Consider the following 22,933-nt stretch of genomic DNA (forward strand, 5'->3'; position numbering starts at 1 on the left):
TCCTCTTGGATCCGTTCCATTTACATGTTCAGCGAATGTTCATTTCCAGGAGGAAACATCCAGACCCTGATCCCGCATCACATGTCATGTCACTGGATTATCTTATCCAAATTGCTGCGAAATTCTGTGCCAATTAATTTCTTAACCCCCTGTATTCCAAAAAGCCAAAATGTTTTGGTTTTTGTGGACGCCATTCATTATTCACCAATAACAAGATATTAACTGTATAGTATGGGATGTTTTTTTTACTTTATTATCTCTTTTACACAGTGGTGCGGGTTGTTACTGTTACCGGATTTACTGTTGCTTTTTTTATTATATTTGTTTAATACAATTTGTTTTCAGTAATTTAAAAATATGTTGATTTTTTTTTTTGCAGTTGACTTTATTTTTTGTTTCTATAACGTTTAGTTTTTGTTTTTTTTCAACTTTTGATGATTAATGGAATATTTGTCTATTTCAAGCCATTACTACAAAAATGTAAAAAGCACAGGCACTAGGTCATCCCTAATGTATGTCTAATTTATGAAGAGATTTTTAGGTATTCTGAATTATTATTATTATTATGTCTTTATATAGCTGGCTCCTATTGTGTAGTTTGTTACTATCAGGGGAAGCCGTGTACATACAATATATATATAAAATATGCACAAAAAATAATTATTAAAGTGTTATTTCCATCCAATAAGTGACGGCATATCGCTTTTGGATCGGTCCTCTGGGACATCCACCGATTCTAAGAATGAAGGGGTCTCTTCACTGGTTTTCCCTGTACCGCGGTGCTCCCACCCACCTCCTGTGCAAGAACTACAACACGACCCCATTCAAGCGCCTGTTATGGGGCCCATTCAGATGCAGTAATGATATTGCTTTTAACTCTACTATGTGACTTCTTTGTGCTGAAAATCTGATTCTATTATCCATGCCTAGATTTCTGCCCAAGTAAAAGTAGTTTTGCTGCGGTTTGCTTTACTGTTAATCAAAAGGTGGGGGCCCATTCCTGACTGATGCCAATATGGGCCAGAATATATTAGACTGAAATTTGTATTGGGTATGTCAACCGATAGCCGCCCTCCATTGATTTATCCAGTTTCAAATCATAGATGATCTATATATAAATATACACTCAAAATCCTTCTCTGACGTTTATTCCTCAAACCATTACGATAATATCTTTCTCAGTAGGAGTGGCGTGATTCCAGCCAATCGTTTACAATGTTTACAATATGAAGTTAATTTGGATTTAATTTAGGCCAATAGCATATAATGACAATGTTTTGTCCTGAACCAATCATAGGCTCAGGAGACGTTTCAAATGTAAACTATAAGTTCCCAAAATATACCACGTCATAGATGCTAAGAGTCCGACTGACCCCCTCCCTTATAGTGAATGAAACTCTTCTCCAAGGCTAAGGCCCTGTTCACACTGAGTTTTTTCACGAGTTTTTTGGTGCGGAAACCGCTCCGCAAAACTCTTCAAAAACCGCCCGGAAATGCCTCCCATTGATTTCAATGGGAGGCGGACGAGTTTTTTTTTTACCGCGAGCGGAAAAACCGCGTCGCGGTAAGAAGAAGCGACATGACCTATCTTGAGGCAGTTTCCGCCTCCAAAACCCCATTTCAATCAGTCAGAAACGGGAAAAAATGCCTAGACGAGTGTTTTGACGAGTTTTTATCAAACCGCTGTGCAAAAAACGTCTGGAGCAGTTTTTGCAGGAGGAATTTTCCTCCTGCATAAAGCTCTGTGTGAACACAGCCTAAGAGTCAGACTGACCCCCTCCATTATAGTAAAACATGATCTTTCTCCATAGACTTTGAGGATGAGCGGCTCCTTCTCACACAAAAATAAGTAAATATTCATCTGTATTCTACATACTAGGGAGAGACTAAATATAAACGTTCATCTCAAGAACAAATAACGTAGAATTGTTTCAGACAATGCTGACGTAGATGTCTTAGCCTTAAAGCAACATGACTTATTGATCACAAAGTGGCTCTTTCAGGCCACAACATGGATTCCAATGATCCAAAATGGACGGCAACCATACAAGATGGAGTCCACGCAAAATGTCATCTTTTAAACATTCTTAATCACTTTCACACTGACTTTTCTATGGGCCCTTTGAATTTTTGTTACACCCCTGATCATATGTACCATAGGGATAGACCATGCTATAGGGTCCCTGAAGAGAAGGGCAGTCTCCCAGGTTGGCCTCATCCCTTATTTTAATGGTGAGAACCCGTGCAGGTATCACTTCTCCACAGGTCCAACAATGTACGCAAATAAGGATGTGGGGGATCAAACCATGAAAGTGTAAGAGCACGGCCGGGACAAATGATTGGCACTCCATATCATACATCACATGGTTGGATGAACCGAGGTTGGGAATGTTGACTGTGCCGTAGGCCCCCGAACTAAGGGCAGATTCAGACGAACGTTGCGTTTTTGCGTGCGCAAAAAACGCTGCGTTTTGCACGCGCAAAAACCACTTGACAGCTGCGTGTGTCATCCGTGTATGACGCGCGGCTGCGTGATTTTCGCGCAGCAGCCATCATAGAGATGAGGCTAGTCGATGCCCGTCACTGTCCAAGGTGCTGAAAGAGCTAACTGATCGGCAGTAACTCTTTCAGCACCCTCGACAGTGAATGCCGAACACAATATCGAGAAACCTGTTAAAAAAAAAAAAAAGAAAAAGTTCGTACTTACTGAGAACTTCCCTCCCGGCCGTTGCCTTGGTGACGCGCCTCTCTTGACATCGGGCCCCACCTCCCTGGATGACGCGGCAGTCCATGTGACCACTGCAGCCTGTGCTTGGCCTGTGATTGGCTGGAGCTGTCACTTGGACTGAATTGTCATCCCGGGAGGTCAGACTGGAGGAAGAAGCCGGGAGTTATCGGTAAGTCAGAACTTAGTTTTTTTTTTTTACAGGTTCATGTATATTGGGATCGGAAGTCACTGTCCAGGGTGCTGAAACAGTTTAACTCTTTCAGCACCCTGGACAGTGACTATCTCCTGACGTCGCGTACCGGAAATTTTTTTGCCGGGTTCGGCCAAAACGAGTTCGGCCGAACCCAGTGAAGTTCGGTTCGGTTGTCCGGGTTCGCTCATGTCAAAGACACTCCGTTTGGAAACAGAAAAGCACGTGGTGCTTTTCTGTTTACATTCATCCTTTTGACTACTGGTGCGCTGTTTCAGTCGGTTCGCACGGAAGTGCTTCCGTGCGACCTGCGTGGTTTTCATGCACCCATTGACTTCAATGGGTGCGTGATGCGCGAAATACGCGGAGATATTGAGCATGTCGCGCATTTTGCGCAGCTGACAAACGCTGCGCAAAAAGCACGGACCGTCTGTACTGCCCCATAGACTTGTATTGGTCTGTGCGTGGCGCGTGAAAACCACGCGGCCCGCACGGACCCAATACACGCTCGTGTGAATCCCCCCTAAGTCTTTACTTGCCTGTGCCACTGTAGGTTTCTGTGGGGCCACCCACTACCTCTAGGAATACTGGAGTGAGAGCCATCTACCTCCGCTTCACCCTACTCACTATACTTGCCCAGTAACCTTCCTGCCCTTGGCCGGTCCTTGCAGGGGCTAGCCACTACCTTTAGACAACCAGTCACCTCGGCTGTCATTACCACAAGGTTTTGCAACCTATCTCGCCTAAATGAACGAACCGTGGTTTTAAGTACTAGAATGTGGTCGATGTACAATTTCCCTAAAACAATATTTCAATATATGATTAAACCCCGGATGACTGCCTATACGTGTTTTTACGCCAGCCGTAGAGGTATTATTCTGCAGCACCATAAGAATATGACACTGCAGAATAGCGGCTGCTCGGATAATCAGCAGCCGCAGGATGTGTGCCGGTCTGTCTGTTTTAGCGTTTCTGCCCTCTTGATCTATATATATATATATATATATATACTAGTCCTTCTCAATTAATTAGAATATCATCAAAAAGTAAATTTATTTCAGTAATTCAATTCAAAAAGTGAAACTCGTATTCTATAAATTCATTACACACAGAGTGATCTATTTCCAGCATTTTTTTCTTTTAACGTTGATGATTATGGCGAACAGTTAATGAAAACCCAAAATTTAGTGTCTCAGAAAATTTGTTTGTATAAGCCCAATTTCAAAAATTATTTTTAATACAGAAATGTTGGCCTACTGAAAAACATGTCCAGTATATGCCCTCAATACTTGGTCGGGGCTCCTTTTGCATGAATTACTGAATCAATGCGGCGTGGCATGGAGGCGATCAGCCTGTGGCCCTGCTGAGGTGTTATCAATGCGGCGTGGCATAGAGGCAATCAGCCTGTGGCACTGCTGAGGTGTTATCAATGCGGCGTGGCATGGAGGTGATCAGCCTGTGGCCCTGCTGAGGTGTTATCAATGCGGCGTGGCATAGAGGCGATCAGCCTGTGGCCCTGCTGAGGTGTTATCAATGCGGCGTGGCATGGAGGCGATCAGCCTGTGGCACTGCTGAGGTGTTATCAATGTGGCGTGGCATAGAGGCAATCAGCCTGTGGCACTGCTGAGGTGTTATCAATGCGGCGTGGCATGGAGGCGATCAGCCTGTGGCACTGCTGAGGTGTTATGGAAGCCCAGGTTGCTTTGTTAGTGGCCTTCAGCTCGTCTGCATTGTTGGGTCTGGGGTCTCATCTTCCTCTTGACATTACCCCATAGATTCTCTATGGGGTTTAGGTCGGGCGAGTTTGCTGGCCAATCAGGCGCAGTGATACTGTGGTTATTACACCAGGTATTGGTACTTTTGGCAGTGTGGGCAGGTGCCAAGTCCTGCTGGAAAATGAAATCCGCATCTGAATAAAGCTTCTCAGCCGAGGGAAGCATGAAGTGCTGGAAAATGTCCTGCTAGACGGCTGCGCTGAGTCAGGCAACTAATTTGTCTTTTCCCCCATGCTTTACACTGTAGGTTTGCTTGTTCATATAGGCTGGACAAGCTCAACAGAAAGTCAGTGAATGGAAAACTGATTTCTGTACATATACTGAGCCAAATAATCTTTAATGACGGGTGAGCCCAGGGATATATTTTAATACAGTTCTTTATTTCAGCTCTATACACGTAAATCATACTTACAGTAGAATGCATGCTACAAATAAAACACAATACAAGTTGGTGATAGTATATCTGTATATGTAATATATACTATAATAGTACTTATTGAATGTTTGGAAAGTGATTTATTTCAGTTTCTAGAAATGTTATAAAGTCGTGGGTTGCATATAAGGATCTTGGCGTTGGACTTGGCTTGGATTCTTCTAGCAGTGGCTGTATGACCATGACTAATGACTTCATGTCTGTGTCTTTAAGTCAGACGTCAAGGCTATTGTGGAGTCAGGTGGCACGTCTCTGGTTGTATCAGATATGTTCAAATGCGTGGTTTGATAGATGACCACATTCTGAAATACAACATATTTTTAATGTAAAATTTACATATGACATTTGATTCAAATGATCTATATAGTCATGTGTGTATGTGTGTATATATATATATATATAATATATATATAAACTTTGTATATGTATATATGTTCAATATTTTCTTGTTTTTGCTTATTGTTTGGTTTGGGGCCTGTTCACATCAGCGTTGCCCTTCCGTTGAGGGGTTCAGTCCGAGGTTTCCGTTGGGTTAACCCCTCAACGGAAAGGCAAACGGAAACCTAAGCTTCCGTTTCCCTCACCATTGGTATCAATGGTGACAGAAACCTAGCTAATGGTCCGAGGTGCATCCGTGCTCAGCGCTGCGGGACGCGATGTCACGCATCCCCCCATAGATAAGAGTCTATGGAGGGATGAGTGATACGTGAAAATATAGGACATGTCCTATTTTCCCACGGACCCTTCACACGGTCCGTTGAAACAACGGCTGTGTGAACGGCCACATTCAATTACATAGGTCCGTGGGACGGCCGCTGTTTCAACGGCCGTCCCACAGACGTTTAACACGTTCGTGTGAACCAGGCCTTACAGTGTAGAAAAATCCTTGTGTTGCTAACTGGGAACGGTCATCAAGCATGTTAGCTTCTGTTGCTGATCATATCCTTTTTGTGCAAGGTATTTAGTACTTTGAGTGCACAAGGGTGTATAATTATTTATAGATTGTGGATCTAGTTTACTCATTAAAGTGTATGTTCATACATTTTTAATATCTTATTTCTATGTTGAGATATAATTGCTTAAAGGCTACGTACACCTTTAAAAATAAAAAAAAGTTTAAAATAAAAATGTGCATCAGTGTGTTTGGTGCAACTTTCTAATTACTTTTTGTTAAAAATGATTTTTTCTTTTTGATACAGCTGCTTTGTATCCTGTATATAGAGCAGCTGTATCTTGCGCGGAGACCTGATTCCATCAGGCCAGCAGGACTGACGGGTAGAAGGTCAGCGGGTCCTGTGTCTCTGACACGAAGGATCCACCTGTAATCTATCATGTCTAAGTCATGAACTTAGTTGTGGACATTGGGAGCAGCTCGATCCGAAATCAGAGACATGCAGGACCTGCTGACGCAGTACCAGTCAGTCCCACTGGTCTGACAGATTCAAGTCTCAGCGCAAGATACAGCTGTTCTGTATACAGGATACAAAGCAGCTGTATCGCAAAAAGTAAAACATTTTGTTTAATAAATAGTAATTAGAAAGTTGCACCAAACACTGATATATATTTATAAAAAAAAAAAGCCTGAGGCTGCACTACTAAAATTCTACTCATTGACTGTTCTAATTTTCTAAACAGGGAGACGCGCTGCTGACATGATAATGTATGGGGACGAGCGATCGGAGTAATGACCGCTCGTCCCCATCCATAGCTACGTGTGACAGGAGCAAGCAAGTGCCAAACAATGAGCTGTCTCCTTGATCGGTGCTCGTTTGCACGGCCCAGGACGGGCCATGTAAGAGGATCTTAAATCTCTCAGATTGCTAATGTCCCTACATGCCAACCCCTCATTGTCTGCTGACAGCAGCTTGTGACCCAGCTGCAGCAGGGACACCCTCTCTGTGCATTGTATGGGACACCCTTACATTGCACAGAGTGCGGGAGGGGGAATCATGTATGAACCCCTTTAGCGTGATTCCTCGTGTCAATTACAAGGTGGCCACTGGTGTCAATTACAAGGTGGCCACTCATGGCCATTATCTAATAAGTTAAAGCTCGGTCCTGCTGTTAAGAACCCAATTCCAAGACTAAGCTGATCCAAGCCCATACTAGTGCTCAGGTTCAGTCAAGAGGCAACGTGTGCATTCACTTTCGATTCCATGCATTGCATATAAATGAATGGGAGTTGAAGAAGTCTACAAGTATCTCTAAAGCCTCTGTATTACGGTCGATGTCGTAGAAGGATATAATGACTCACGGAGGCATTATACAGTCTTACATGGAGTGTCCACGGTTCCATAAAACATCCCCGTAGGGAGTCTGTGTGCGCCACTGTACCGGGCCTCTACACGTGGCTTTGTGTGTGCATGAGACCTAACTCTGCAGCCACCAGCCCTCCTATATTGGTGACCAGTACAACAAGCCCCTTTATTGAATGCAATAGACTATAAAATTGGTACTTTACCAATTCCTGGAAAGACGATCGACAGACCGTTCTGCACGCAAACACACTTGTGGATATGGTAATGCAAAACATCAGCATAAAAAGAATTAGAATAAATAATATAAGACCAATATAAATAGCCTGAAAGAGAAAAAAAAAAAAAACTTCTGTAGAAAATGAAAATACATTTAGGACTTATTTCTGTATTAAATGAAAGCACAGTGAAGAATCTTAACATAGTACAACTAAATGCATTTGTTAAAATGTATAAGCAACCATTTGTTGCTCCTGCAACTAAAATAAAAAAGAAAATAAGTATGTGAATAGTCTTGGTTAAAAAAAGTATACCATTTTGTGTATACAGGTCCTATTCAGACCTATGCGTCTCCATGGTTACAGACTACAAACGATCCCGGTGTAGTCTGATTCCGCATTCATGTGTTACTCTATTCCTTTTGCCCCCTATTCTACGGAATGTATGTTAGTAAGGAGTAGGGGGTAAAGGAAGGGAGTATGACTGCAGGAGCAGATTACACAGGGATTGTCTGGGGTATACATTAACGGAATGTAGACTGATGTGAAGGGAGCCTTAATCGTAGATTGAGATTTACTTCCCTATGACTCATGCAATTAGTGAATGGGGCTGCACTGTAATATCAGACACGGCCAATAGGCAAGAGTGGCACTGTTTCTTGAAGATATCAGCCAAGTTTTAGTGAACTCATAAAATCCCTTTAAGTGGTGTTGCTCATAGCAACTGCATAGTGACTGGTTGTTATAAGCAGTAAAAATTATTCTTACTATGGGACTAAAGGCTCCTAGGCATTCCGTATTGCTTTTATAACATGCACAATATGTTCTCCTTAGAAAGTATGGGTAGTAAGGTACTGCTATCAGGCAAACATCAATCACAGCAAGTATTATTCCACAAGCTGCAGTTAGAGAGCAGAAGATGTTCATCACCAAGCTTGACTTTACCTGGAACACAAAATAACAATTATTACTTAAAGAGTCTCTGTCACCACATTATAAGTGGCCTGTATTGTACATGATGTGATCGGTGCTGTAATGTAGATTACAGCAGTGTTTTTTATTTAGAAAAACGATCATTTTTGACAGAGTTATGACCTATTTTAGCTTTATGCTAATGAGTTTCTCAATGGACATCTGGGCGTGTTTTACTTTTTGGCCAAGTGGGTGTTGTGGAGAGAAGTGTATGACGCTGACCAATCAGTGACCAATCAGCGTCATACACTTCTCCCTATTCATTTACACAGCCCAAAGCGATATCGCTATGTGCAGCCACATAAACACACTGTAACATTACAGCAGTGTCCTGACAATGAATATGCATTACCTCCAGCCAGTCCGGGATGTCTATTCAGAATCCTGTCACTTCTGTAGCGTCTGTGTGATATTTACAGCAAGGCAAGCGTAATCTCGTTTGAAATGACAGGTTACATCGTAATCTCGCGAGATTACGCTTGCCTTGCTGTAAATATCACACAGACGCTACAGAAGTATCAGGAATCTGAATAGACATCCCGTCCTGGCTGGAGGTAATGTATATTCATTGTCAGGACACTGCAGTAATGTTAGTGTTTGTGTATGTGGCTGCATATAGCGATATCGATATGTGCTGTTTAAATGAATGGGGAGAAGTGTATGACGCTGATTGGTCAGCGTCATACACTCCTCTGTACAACGCCCACTTGGCCAAAAAGTAAAACACGCCCAGTTGTTCATTAAGAAACTCATTATAATAAAGCTAATATAGGTCATAACTCCGTCAAAAATGATCGTTTTTCTAAATAAAAAACACTGCTGTAATCTACATTACAGCACCGATCACATCATGTACAATATAGGCCACTTATAATGTGGTAACAGAGCCTCTTTAAAGTGCACCCAGCTCAGAATAAGCTGTCATATGTGGGTACATGAGGAAAAACACTATTTATGGCCATTATATGATTTGTATTCTGCGTTTTTTGCGCAGTTTTCCCCTCTTCATGCTTTATCTCTATTTTCTCTGATCTAGTGGGCGGAGAAAAACGGCTGTCACGTCTTCAGCACACATAGAAGAATTGAATCCTACTCTCCTATCTTTATCTATCACATATATAGAGGCTGCAACAGCTTGGAGGACATTATACAGCAGTAATGAGCAGTGTAGTTGAGAATCCAGCACTGGGGTAAGATATAACACTTACCAGCAGCTGCAGCACGTCTATTTGTGTCTTTCACACTCTGCTCCTGCTCCCCCTCCCCTCATCATAGACTTGTATGTTCAGCATCTGTGTGTGTGTGTGTGTCTCTCTCTGCTCCAGCTTACTACTCCCCCTCCCCTCTCCATAGACTTGTATGGGCAGCATGTCGGTGCCTCTTTTGGCTCTTGTTTCCTCCTCCCCCTCCCCTCTCCATAGATTTGTATTGTCAGGCAGTGAGACCCCCCCCCCTTTTCTGCAGTCCCTCTGTAACGGGATGGATTTGGCTCGACAACAGGGGGTGGAGAGCAGTCTACAGAAAGGGAAACAGCTAGTGGCAGAAACTTCACACAGAATTTGCATGGATAAAACAATTACATTTTAACAGTAAGTAAATTACAAAGTTGATGTATATCCGGTATACTATTAAATTAGCATAAGTTGTTTGAAAAATTTGTTAGCATTTAAAGAAGCACTCACACAATTTACTTTTATCTTTGTCCCTATTTGTAACGAAACAGATGTTCACTTCAAAATTCTATCAGTTGCTTTATTCCTGATTTAACAGCCCTCGATCCGGTACTACCTCTGCACCATATGACCACGCTCTGACTCTCCGATTCATGCAGGCTCTTCTGTGTGGACTGGAAGTCAGTCTCTCGATACATTCCTAAGAAAGCCACAGTGAGTTTCATAGGCTTGCATGGAGAAACGGAATTTTTATTTTTATTTTTTAATGCTCTCTCTCTCTCTCTCTTTCTCTCTCTCTTTCTTTCTCTCTCTCTTTCCCTCTCTCTTTCTCTCTCTTTCTCTCTCATTAACCAGTGACCACCTCCTAAAGCTGCTAAGACATCGTTCACATCTGAGTTGGTTCTGTTAGGGGCCTCCATGAGAGATCTGGCCAACAATGCCGGAAACACCATGGACACCTCGATGGAAACCCTATAGAACCTATTAAAGACAAGGGCTTCCGTCAACCGCTGATGGAGCATAACAATGGAACGCTGAACGCAGGTGTGAACTCAGCCAAAGGTAGCTACGCTTGAAATAATGAACTACAAAAAGTGCATCCACAATGCTTGATTATTCTCCCAAATTGTTCAGGAGTGTCCCTTAAAAGGAATGTATCATTATTTTTTTACTACTTAAAACAAGATATTGATCCATAATCTTTTTTTCTAGTCTACTTTTACTTTCTGATTGTAGATTTTTTTTAATTCTATTTATTTTTTTCTGTACATTATTACACAATTTAGAGATTTGCTTTAAAGAAGCCACATGGACCATTGTAACCTGTAGACTGGAGATGTTCATTGGAAGTGATCTCTTCAGAACAGAAAGCGTCAGTCTATTGTGAGGTTCAGTGGCCAATGCAGCTGCAAGATTTCAGTATTATTTTTAAATATAGATAATGATATGGAAAATAAAAATAAAAAAACATGAACAAAAATTCTTCAAAAATACATTTTCAAATTTATTCCCTTTTAAGCCACGTCTCTAAACCTGTCTAATCCTCACCCATACACACCCGGTTCAGCCCACACAGTATCATGCTCCCATAGTGCCTCCCCACCATATAATGCCCCCCTTAGAACCCTCATACAGTATAATGCCACTATAGATGCCCCCCACACAGTAAAATACCCCATAGTGCCTCCCACACAGTATAATGCCAAATAGCTGCCGCACACGGTATAATTCCCCCAGAGATGCCCCCTTACAGTATAAAGCCAACACAGATGTTCCCATAGATGTCAAGGGCTTTCCCAAGACACGAGTCCCCGGCCAGAAAGCTTGCGTTGCTATGGCTGTGGACTCCATAGTTGAATGCTGAAGTAGGGAGCGGACGGTTCCCTGCTTCAGCATTGGATTCAACGGTTTGTATCCTGAGGACGCAGATACAGTTTACACCAGGACATACCACTGGCTGCCCAGGACAGCGAGATACCGCCCGGAATCCGGGACTGTCCCATTGAATCTGAGTTGGTTGGGAGGTATGGCAATGGGCAGCCATCATTAGAAGGAGCTTGATACATATATGTGTGTATATATATATATATATAGATATATATATATATATATATGTGTATATATGTATAAATATATACTTGTATAGCGCTCAATGGAAGCTGAATAATATGTTTGCATTGAGCTCACTATAGTGGTGGCTTAAAGAAGCCAGAATTTCATAATGTATTTGCTGTGAAGGGAAACAGGGAATTTAGAGGTCTGTATTATGAGTGGCCACTCTGCCGAAACTGTTTATGTAGGGTACTTGCTCGCACTTTTTCTGTGTGATACTCTGCTGGCACTATTTATGTGGGGCACTTTGCTGGCACTATAGTTTTTGGGGTTATACTGATGGCGCTGTTGATTGAGTGACTACATGAGGGTGTAGTCTTTACATAGAAAAGAAATGATGACCGGCATCTCAAGTCTCTCTGAAAGTTATCCTTAAAAGTAAGCAAGGATGATCTAAATATCCAATCAACTTTCATTCGTGCACTGGTTCTTCGTGAACATATTAAAGGGGAACCTACTGAAGAATTTTGGCAAAACTTTTCTTACCTTTCCCACTGTTGGTTTTACTGATGCAGCCACGGAGAGTGATCCAGAAATAATATACTATGAAAATAAAAATAACATAAGCTTAGCTTTTATTATACAGTAGAGATCAAGAAAAATGAGTTTATCAATTGATAAATGATTTATATGTGGATTCTTCATTTGAGTGACTCCCAATTATTCTGTTTTTCGTTGTTAAAGAGGCTCTGTCACCAGATTATAAGTGCTCTATCTCCTACATAATCTGATTGGCGCTGTAATGTAGATAACAGCAGTGGTTTTTATTTTGAAAAACGATCATTTTTGAGCAAGTTATGAGCTAGTTTAGATTTATGCTAATCGGTTTCTTAAAGACCAACTGGGCGTGTTTTTACTTTTGACCATGTGGGTGTTGTACAGAGGAGTGTATGACGCTGACCAATCAGTGACCGCAGTGACCGCAGTGTTTTGCGGTGTATTGAAAATGATTCTAATAATAAAATGAAACAATTCTGATATTCCAAATACCCCCTACATTAAAGTGGACTCTAAATAAAGAAATTCCCTGTCCAGAATGTTTGTGTGGATTACCACACTATTTATATAATTACATAAGCGTACAGACCTACCCACACATTATATTAAACTCACCCATTACGTATAGGCCTATATGCGCACATTCAATATCCTAAGCGTGCTCAGCCCATTTAGTTAGGCTGTGCACATGAGAAGGGTGGAGGACAGTGCGGCGTGTGCAGTAAGCCGCGACAAATCTCCCGGCTAATGCACATGCACAGAAACGGTGCCAGGAGCAAGCTCAGTACATATATACATCACCCGAACAAAGCTCAGTAGATATATATACAGCACCAGAACAAAGCTCAGTACATATATACAGCACCAGAACCAAGCTCAGTACATATATACAGCACCAAAACAAAGCTCAGTACATATATGCAGCACCAAAACAAAGCTCAGTACATATATACAACACCAGAACAATGCTCAGTACATATATATATATATATTTAAAATCTATGTTTTGAGCTTGATTGTTCTGATATATATGTACTGAGCTCTGTTCTGGTGCTGTATATATGTACTGAGCTTGTTCCTGGTGCTGTATTTATATGCATAGCTTAGTTCTGGAGTTGTATATATGTTTTGAGCTTCTCTTTGGTGCTGTATATATGTATTGAACTCGGTTGTTATGATGAATATAACACCAGAACCAAGCTCAGTACATGTGTGTATATATATATATATATATATATATATATATATATATATATATATATATATATATATATATATATATATACAGCACCAGAACCTAGCTCAGTACATATATACAGCACCAGTACAAATACAGCTCAGTACAGAAATAATTAGCAAATTTAGTTTAACCCCTGCCATATAAGTTTGTACGGCATAAAACTATAGCTCCCAGTATAGCCAGAACGATGGTATAGCCAGAACGATACACACATTATCTCGCTGCAGATCATACTGTGACTACAGTACTGAGCAGTCACAGGGAGAATAAACATTTACATTTAGTGACTCACCGGTGATGACTTCTCAGATTCTAGTCGTTCTCTTTACTTTTCCATCTGGTCCAGAACTCTCTGATGCCTCCTGGCCATTTCTACACCTATAAACGAAGAGCAAGTTCTTATGGTACCACACTCTATGCCCCCAAATATAATAGTATCATACACTGTGTCCCCGAATATAATTGCGCTACACACTGTGCCCCTGAATATAATCGTAACATACACTGTACCCCTGAATAAAATTGTGTCAAACACTGTAAAGTAATGCACCACGCACAGTGCCCCCTGTAGATAGTTTCCCTCATAGAGCCCTCTGTAAATAGTGCTCCCAGTAGAGCCCTCTGTAGATAGTGCTCCCAGTAGAGCCCTCTGTAGATATAGTTCTCCCCGTAGAGCCCTCTGTAGGTAGTACCGTTCCCTGTAGATAGTGCCCCCTGTAGCGTTCCCTGTAGATAGTTCCCCTTGTGGCGTTCAATGTAGCGTTCCCTGTATAGTGCCCCCTGTGGCGTTCCCTGTGGATAGATCCCCCTGTGGCGTTCCCTGTAGATAGAGCCCCATGTGGAGTTCCCTGCAGATAGGGCCACCTATCTACAGGGTACACCACATGGGGCCCTATCTACAGGGAACGGCACAGGGGGCTCTATCTACAGGAAACACTACATGGGGCCCTATGTGGCGTTGCCCTGTAGATAGGGCCCCCTGTGGCGTTCTCTGTAGATAAGGGCCACCTGAGGTGTTTCCTGTAGATAAAGACCCCCATATAGTTCCCTGTAGTTCTCGTTCCCTGTATAGTCCCTTTTGTAGTGACCTATAGTGCCCACAGTAGAAGGGAAAAAAACACATTTTCTTACCTGTCCCGTTGCCGTGCCATACTCCAGCAACGTCCGTTCTCCATCGGAATGATGCAGCGGCGCAAAGACGTCATCGTAATCGCGCCGACTGCATAATCACTGAAGCGCCGAATGGCGAGGTGTCATGTGCCTCACCAGGTAAGCGCTAGTCAACTTATCTGTATCCGCGTCCCAAAGACTTGGATACAATTGAGTGCAGGGGACCGGACCGCGTCCGGCTTCCCGCTTCACCCAGTCCTGCGAACCGGCTGTCATTTTAACAACAGGTTCGGTGGAACCGGGCGAACCGGCCGGATCCCGCCCCTTGCGGGTTGGATTTAAATCCCAGTTACCTCTGCCACCCTTGCATGGCAGGCGAAGGCAAACAGGTAAAGAATGAGCCACTACTCATGGGCCAGTGCGGTGTGCTTGCCTCCCAGGCTAAAATTTGCCTGCCAGCCCCTGCTCCTGCCCCTAATGCAGTTTGGCACCTACATTTGTTCTCCATATGTTGCACATACAGTACATGGAGCTCCTGCAACCTATTGCAAAAACGTATAGGGCCCCTCATCTACCATGTGTAATTTATAATACTTGTCTCTTCTTGTGTGGCACCTGGTGCAGCTGCTACCTCTGCACCCCCTATAGCTACACCCCTGTATAAATGTACTAGCATGTCTGTGTAATATGAGAGCCTTAAAGTGCAGCTAAACGTTTGACAAACTTCTGACATGTTATAGTGACATGTCAGAAGTTGGCATTGGTGGGGGTCTGAGCACAGAGACCCCCACCAATCGCTAGAACGAAGCAGCTGAAGCGCTTGTGTGGGTGCTCAGCCGCTTCGTGTCTGTTCGGCTTTTTCCGGAAATAAATGTATCGTGTACGGACTCAATTGAATGCCTATGAGCCCGTACCCCGATACATTGATTTCCGGAAAAAGCCGAACAGACACGAAGCGGCTTCGCGCTCACACAAGCTCTTCAGCTGCTTCGTTCTAGCGATTGGTGGGGGTCTCCGTGCTCGAACCCCCACCAATCCAAACTTCTGACCTGTCACTATAACATGTCAGAAGTTTGTCAAACGTTTAGCTACACTTTAATGAATTTCAAGCAAATTTCCAGACTCCCCTTCCTAAAGTTCATTTACCTCAGTCTGATAATCTTCATTTCTCACTTTTGGTTTAGTAATGTGTACTCTATTTCTGCCTATCACTGACTCCCTGGTGTGCTTGTGGTGGACATATGTTGATACGCAGCAACCAATCAGAAGAAGTAAGACTGCAGAGGGGAGGGAGAAAGCAGCAGCCTTAGCCAATGATGAGACAGGGGTATCTGAGACTACCTGGGACTCCCTGTAGGCACTGTAGCTACACTGTAGTCACAGATCACAGCTTCGACCTAATGGAGCCGAGTTAAAAAAGACACTAAGGAAATTAAATAGCGGTTAAGCATCACAACTGGACATTCGCTTTAAATGTGTATATCTTACCAATATTCCAGACCATATTGGGATACTGCTAATTAGCACAATTCCTACGTAATTCATTCTATAATCGATGGCTCCTGCCATAAAAATGCCAATTGATAAAAGAATAATTCCTGAAAATAACAGTGTAGTCTGCAAAAGATGAGAAATTAATTTCTTCCATTCATAGTGTAACTGTAGGAGACCAACATGTGATAATACAGAAGAAAGAATATAACATACACAGAAGTTAGGCTAAGTTCACACTAGCGTTCCTATCGGTTTACCTCTCTTCCGTCAGAGGAAGAGAGGATAGAAAGATTAAACGGAAAGCAATGGTTCTGTTCGAATTACCATTGATTTTAATGGTAATTCTTTTGTTTCAGTTGCTTTCCATTTGTCTCCGTTTACTAGGTTTCCATTTTCTTTGACGGAAGCAAAAGTGTAGTCTGCGGACCTGCACCCGGGAGAGAAGTCTGCAGTCCCAGTTACAGTGAAAAAGTGAAAAAAATAATAGACTGTCAAAAAACTTTTGGGAAATACACCATAATAATAGCATAATAGTAATAATAATTCCATCTGTCATCTATTTTCTGTAACTGTACATTTTCTCTTTCTATGGTTTCTGAGTGGACGGGCTCTTCCTGGTGTGATGAAGGAACTGTGCCATGTGGTTTGACCAAACATATGTCCATGGTGCTCCTCTCCCTTCCTCATGTTGTTTCAATGAAACACTGAGAGAAGTTGCAGCTGCATCCCCTTCCTCCCCTCCTCCCCGTCTTCTATCTACAGTTTTACATTTAGAAGGTTTTTGGGAGACTGAGGAGATTTCTACACATTAACATCAAGCAGGTAGGGAAAGAAGAAGCACAGCTTGCTGGAAGGTGAAGATGATTTACTTCCCTCTGATTGTGAATATATAAAACTTTATAATATATTCCATGTACTAATGAATTCTTCGAAAAATTATGAAAGGTACGCTTTAAAGGTGTCAAATAAGAAAAATTCTCCCACAGGTAAACCAGCAACCCAGTGATCAGCTCATCTCTAATAACAACCGTGTGAAATGGACTTACCCCCAGAACTTCAGGTTCTCCGCGGTAAAATGCAACAAGTGGTTTGGGCAAGTTAGCTTGAGCATTGCAGGAATGTTCTTCTTCAGGTCCATTTTCTTGCTCATTTTGTGGTCTAATTTGGGAAATAACCACAAATCCTCCTGCCTCTGGTACAACTGGAGACATGGCTCTTCAAATACAACAGCAAGCAACAGATCACTTACATTTTATGTATAAAAATTATATTCTTATTGCAACCACATAAAGAAATTGTTTAAGACTTCCCGCTAAAGAGCATTTTTTTTGTGTCCTAATTGTGGTGTTTTAACCACAATAAGACGTAATGGTGGTGGATGAAATGGGCACAGGAGTTGAGCCTGCGCCATCAGCAGTGGGTGCCGGGTGTAATACCACTGGCTTTTCGCTGCAACTGATCCAACCCATTTAAATCCTTAGATGCCACGGTCAGAGTGATAGCGTCATCTATGCAGTTTGACAAAGGGAGGGGGCTCAATCAGTCAGCCCATCGGCGCTCCACGATGCGATAGAGGGGGGCTGATGGGTTACCATGGCAAATGGGGGTCTAACAAATGCTGGGGACCATGGCAGCCGGGGGCCAGAGGCACAGTCTAATAGATTCCCTGTTAGTGCAACACTGACTGGTAGTAATGCTTTTAAATATTCCAAAGCATTATACTAGCGATCAAATGATCGCAGCTTCTAATCCTCTAGTGGGTCAAAAAAATTTAAAGAGACACTCCAGCAATTATTTTTTTTATTGTGATCCCGGTTTGTAAAATACACCCAGCTGCCATTGTGGACTGGAAGTCTCTTTCACTATGCATTCCTATGAGACACTCAATGCGAGTTTCATAGGAATGTATAGTGAAAGTGACTTCCGGTCCACACAGTCATGTGACATAATTGCGGCCGGGATATTTCTGCAACAAAGCGCCCGGTAAGAGGATGGCCTGTCCTACCTTTTACCAGGTTTAATGTACAAACGGCCATAATAAAAAATTCTGGATGCTTTAAGATCAATAAAGTTTAATTTAAAAAAAAATATCTCCCTAAAAAAAAAAAGAATCCAAGACAAAAAAAAAATTGTAGCAATTTTTTTTATTATTAAAAAGTAGTAATAAAAAGAAAGATATACTATATATATATATATATATATATGGTATTGCAATCGTTAAGACGTGTATAATCGATAAATTTTTGTACTATAAGATTGTGACAATAAAAACTACAACTTGTTCCGCCCAAAAAAAAAAAAAAGCTTTTTTTTCTTCCTAAAAAGTTAAGGTTCTTGAAATGTGTTAATTAAAAAATAAAAAAAAATTGTCCAAACAAGGGGTTAAAGGGACACACAAGGCAAAATTGACAACATGGTTGTTTAGGTAGTGCAGGGCCTGCGGGGGCAGTACATGACACAGGAATGGTCTGTCTGGTATTATTTATTAGGCTGGATTCACACGAGCACATTACGTCCGTAATGGACGGAACGTATTTCGGCCGCTAATCCCGGACCGAACACAGTGCAGGGAGCCGGGCTCCTAGCATCATAGTTATGTACGATGCTAGGAGTCCCTGCCTCGCTGCAGGACAACTGTCCCGTACTGTAATCATGTTTTCAGTACGGGGCAGTTGTCCCGCAACGAGGCAGGGACTCCTAGCGTCGTACATAACTATGATGCTAGGAGCCCGGCTCCCTGCAGTGTGTTCGGTCCGGGATTAGCGGCCGAAATAAGTTCCGTCCATTACGGACGTAACATGGTCGTGTGAACCCAGCCTCATGCTGCGCCCCACTGTCTCCTAATAGGAACATATACGGATGTGCTCATATGAATAGAATTGCAGCACTATTCCCACAGTGTCGCTGCTCAGAGATCAACTCTTTTTAAAGAGAACCTTTCACCTCCCCATACATGTGCAGCATGTAATGGGGAGGGCTGCACGAACACTGGGGCACTTTACATTTTTTCCCTACCCCCCTCCGTTATTTACATATCGGTACCGTTATATTTGGCGCCCGATATTTAAATAACCCCCTGAACTGTCAATGGGACATGTAATGGTAAGTGAGCGTGCAACATCGCCGTGCCCACTGTCCAATCCGCTACGGACAGTGCCACAGCAAGAGCTGTCGAGAGGAGAGCGTGTGTGTGCGCGCACACGTGCAGCTCGGAGCTGTGCGCGCACGCTCTCACTCACTCTTCAGCTCTCGGCAGACAAGGACAAAGCTGTGTGACAACACTATGTGGCCCTGTCCTAACAGAGTTCACACTGCATAATATCAGCACATCTAATGTCTGTTCTAGTAAACGAATACATGCGACACTAACTGTATAATATTTTACTCTACTATTTTTCTTGCAATTGACAAACTCAGCTCTGCTACACCAGTATGTCATAAAATGCTAAATGTCAGCCTGGCAGTGGCAATGCCTCTATTAATTTGGAGAGTAACTCGAGCTGCCTTAATACAATGGTAAACTATTATTGGGTCCCTTTTGGGTGATTATTTTGTAATGAAAAGAGTAAAAGCAACAAAAAGTAATAATATAAAAAAAAAAAGGAAACAGATGGTCAGATAAGCAGCGTGTGTCATAAAAAAAAAGATACAAGAAATCGCTTTGACCGTCAATAAATTGGAACAAAGTTCTATCCCTGCCTGGTGAGTGGATGATAACACATCAGTGTACGGACCGGATACGTTTTACAGCTAGAGGAGCATTCAGTGTATCCGGTTTGGACAATACTGTGAGCAGCAGCAGCAGCAGCAGCAGCAGCAGCGACTCTCTCCCGCCCTCATAGTTTGCTACAAAGCTGAACAATGTTTCTGTCAGGAGTCCAGGCTTTTCAGCTCTTTGGTACCTTGTGTTGGAAGGTGAAGAGTTTGTGGTGATTTCCTCGCTGTGGGCTCAGAGGGTACCGGGAGCTGTTTACAGAAATGGCTCAACAATCACGTGATTTACACAGGGAGGAGGGACGGCGTTTTCTGTGTTTCTGGGAAAGGAGCCAGTTCACATATGATCATTTTTCTCCAGTACACGGAACGGCCTTTGCTCCTTTTTTTTTCTTCTGAGTATTCATTTTTTGGACAGAAACATCAGTGTATTGTGAAGCTGCCTCAAAGTATATAATATATTTCATGTGATAGTGCGGGGCATCACGGTGCATTGCAGCACTGGACAACATCGGCATGGAGATTGTATGCTTTACCCGTGGTTCATCCGGTCTCCTCTTTGAGTATGTTCACACGGAGTGTTTTCAGCCGTTTTTCAAAACGGCCGCGCAAAAATACGCCCTGTCTGAAGAGAACGCCGTTTTTTTCCATTGAAATCAATGGGCAGATGTTTGGAGGCGTTCTGCTTCCGAATTTTCTGCCGTTTGCAGCCCGAAAAACGTGAACATACCCTTAGGCCTCATGCATACGACCAGGGCCGCCATCAGGAATTTCAGGGCCCCCTACAGCTAAATTTTCTGGGCCCCCCTACCGTGGCACCGCCTGTTAACGGTACTCCGTCCAGCACTATATTATGGTACCCAGGGCCGCCATCAGGGGGGGTATTAGGGGTACTGATGTGAGAGGCCCGGCCAAACCTAATTGAAAGGGGGGCCCGGCAACTGCCGAGACTTGCCTTTGGTAGAAAAAAAACAGGCCCCTGCAATGGGGCTTGTTTTTTTCACCAAAAGAATGTCGTGAGCTGCGGGCCCCCCTTTCAATTAGGTTTGGCCGGGCCTCTCACATCAGTACCCCTAATACCCCCCCTGATGGCGGCCCTGGGTAGCATGGGGGTCGTCAAACACTGCCGCCCGTGCGACCGATCGCGCACACCCGCAAACTCCCGCGCATGTGCTCCCGCCTGGAACCGCGCACCGAATTTTGAGGCAGATTTTGACCTGCCCACACTATCTTGCCGCGTTTTTTTGCTGCGTTTTTTGCCCGCGGCGATTGATGATAGACAAAAAACGCAAGGAAAAATGCATTTTCTGCCTCCCATTGATTTCGATGGGAGGTCAGAGGCGGAACCGCGGCAAGAAAGGACGTGCTGATTTTTCTTTTTTCCGCGACTGGCTCCCATTGATTTCAGATTAAATCAATGGGATGCGGTTTTGGAAGTTGTTTGGTGCTGATTCTGACGCCGTGTCCGAGTCAATATCAAGGCCCAAAAACTCTGTGAACTGGGCCTTATTGTTAGGGCTTATTCAGACGAACGTGTAATACGTCCGTGCAACGTGCGTGATTTTCACGCGCCTCGCACGGACCTATATTACTCTATGGGGCTGTTCAGACTGTCAGTGATTTTCACGCAGCGTGTGTTCATGTGCCCGCTGCGTAAAACTCACGACATGTCCTATATTTGTGCATTGTTCGCGCATCACGCACCCATTGACGTCAATGAGTGCGTGAAAATCACGCCCAGCACTTCCGCAGCAGTATAAACTATGAATGAAAACAGAAAAGCACCACGTGCTACAAACAGAGTGTCATAATGATGGCGGCTGCGCGAAAATCACGTAGCCGCGCATCATACTCTGCTGACACACGGAGCTGTTATGGACCTTTTGCATGCGCACGCAAAAAGCACACGCTTGTGTAAATCCAGCCTTAGGGTAGGAACACACTAGGCATGAACGCTGCAGATTTTATGCAACACATTTTATTGTGGATAATCCGCAGCGTATCACAGTCGCAGCAGAGTGGATGAGATTAGAACAAATCTCATCCACACGCTGCAAAAATAATGGACCTGCAGTGTGGCTTTTGGCTTTTTAAGCCGCAGCATGTCAATGTATTCTGTGGAATCGCCGCTCCTCTGTTGCGGAAATGCTGCGGTTCTGCCGCAAAAATCACACATGAGAAAAAAAAAAAAGGCACTTTTTTAAATTTATAAAAAAGTTTCGACTTGCCCCGGCCGTAGTCCTGGTGACGCGATCCTCTATTCCGGGCTGCGCTAATAATAGAGGATCGCGTCACTTGGACTACGGCCGGGGCAAGTCTAAACTTTTTTATAAATGTAAAAAAGTACCTTTTTTTTCTCATTTGTGATTTTTGCGGCAGAACCGCAGCATTTCCGCAACAGACGAGCAGCGATCCCACAGAATACATTGACATGCTGCGGCTTAAAAAGCCAAAAGCCACACTGCAGGTCCATTTTTTTTGCAGCGTGTGAATGACATTTGTTCTAATCTCATCCACTCGGCTGCGACTGTAATACTCTGCGGATTATCCACAATAAAATGTGTTGCATAAAATCCGCAGCGTTCATGCCGCCATCATTATGACACTCTGTTTGTATGTTTGTAGCACGTGGTGATTTTCTGTTTTCATTCATAGTTTATACTGCTGCGGAAGTGCTGGGCGGGATTTTCACGCACCCATTGACTTCAATGGGTGCGTGATGCGCGAACAATGCACAAATATAGGACATGTCGTGAGTTTTACGCAGCGGACACACGCTGCGTGAAAATCACTGACAGTCTGCACGGCCCCATAGAGTAACATAGGTCCGTGCGAGGCGCGTGAAAATCACACACGTTGCACGGACGTATTACACGTTCGTCTGAATAAGCCCTAACAATAAGGCCCAGTTCACAGAGTTTTTGGGCCTTGATATTGACTCGGACACTGCGTCAGAATCAGCACCAAAAAACTTCCAAAACCGCCTCCCATTGATTTAATCTGAAATCAATGAGAGTAAGTC

General features: G+C 43.2%; 1 protein-coding gene across 2 annotated transcripts; it reads right to left on the bottom strand.

Annotated features, from left to right (window-relative positions):
• Window positions 1-5,052: 5,052 nt before the first annotated feature.
• Window positions 5,053-20,206, bottom strand: LOC142662548 (membrane-spanning 4-domains subfamily A member 4A-like). 2 transcript variants are annotated; one of them, XM_075840760.1, is made up of 7 exons: window positions 20,100-20,206; window positions 17,244-17,412; window positions 16,192-16,320; window positions 12,342-12,398; window positions 8,368-8,544; window positions 7,588-7,707; window positions 5,053-5,428 (listed from the first exon to the last, which is right to left on the bottom strand). In XM_075840760.1, exons 2-7 carry the CDS (start codon window positions 17,406-17,408, stop codon window positions 5,321-5,323), a joined length of 756 nt encoding a protein of 251 aa, XP_075696875.1. In that variant the 5' UTR covers window positions 17,409-17,412; window positions 20,100-20,206; the 3' UTR covers window positions 5,053-5,320. The 2 variants fall into 2 exon arrangements, with proteins under 2 accessions (XP_075696875.1, XP_075696876.1); XM_075840761.1 differs by lacking the exon at window positions 8,368-8,544.
• Between the last annotated feature and the right edge of the window lie 2,727 nt (window positions 20,207-22,933).

Source organism: Rhinoderma darwinii, chromosome 10, assembly GCF_050947455.1.
Source record: "Rhinoderma darwinii isolate aRhiDar2 chromosome 10, aRhiDar2.hap1, whole genome shotgun sequence".
Taxonomy (NCBI): domain Eukaryota; kingdom Metazoa; phylum Chordata; class Amphibia; order Anura; family Rhinodermatidae; genus Rhinoderma; species Rhinoderma darwinii.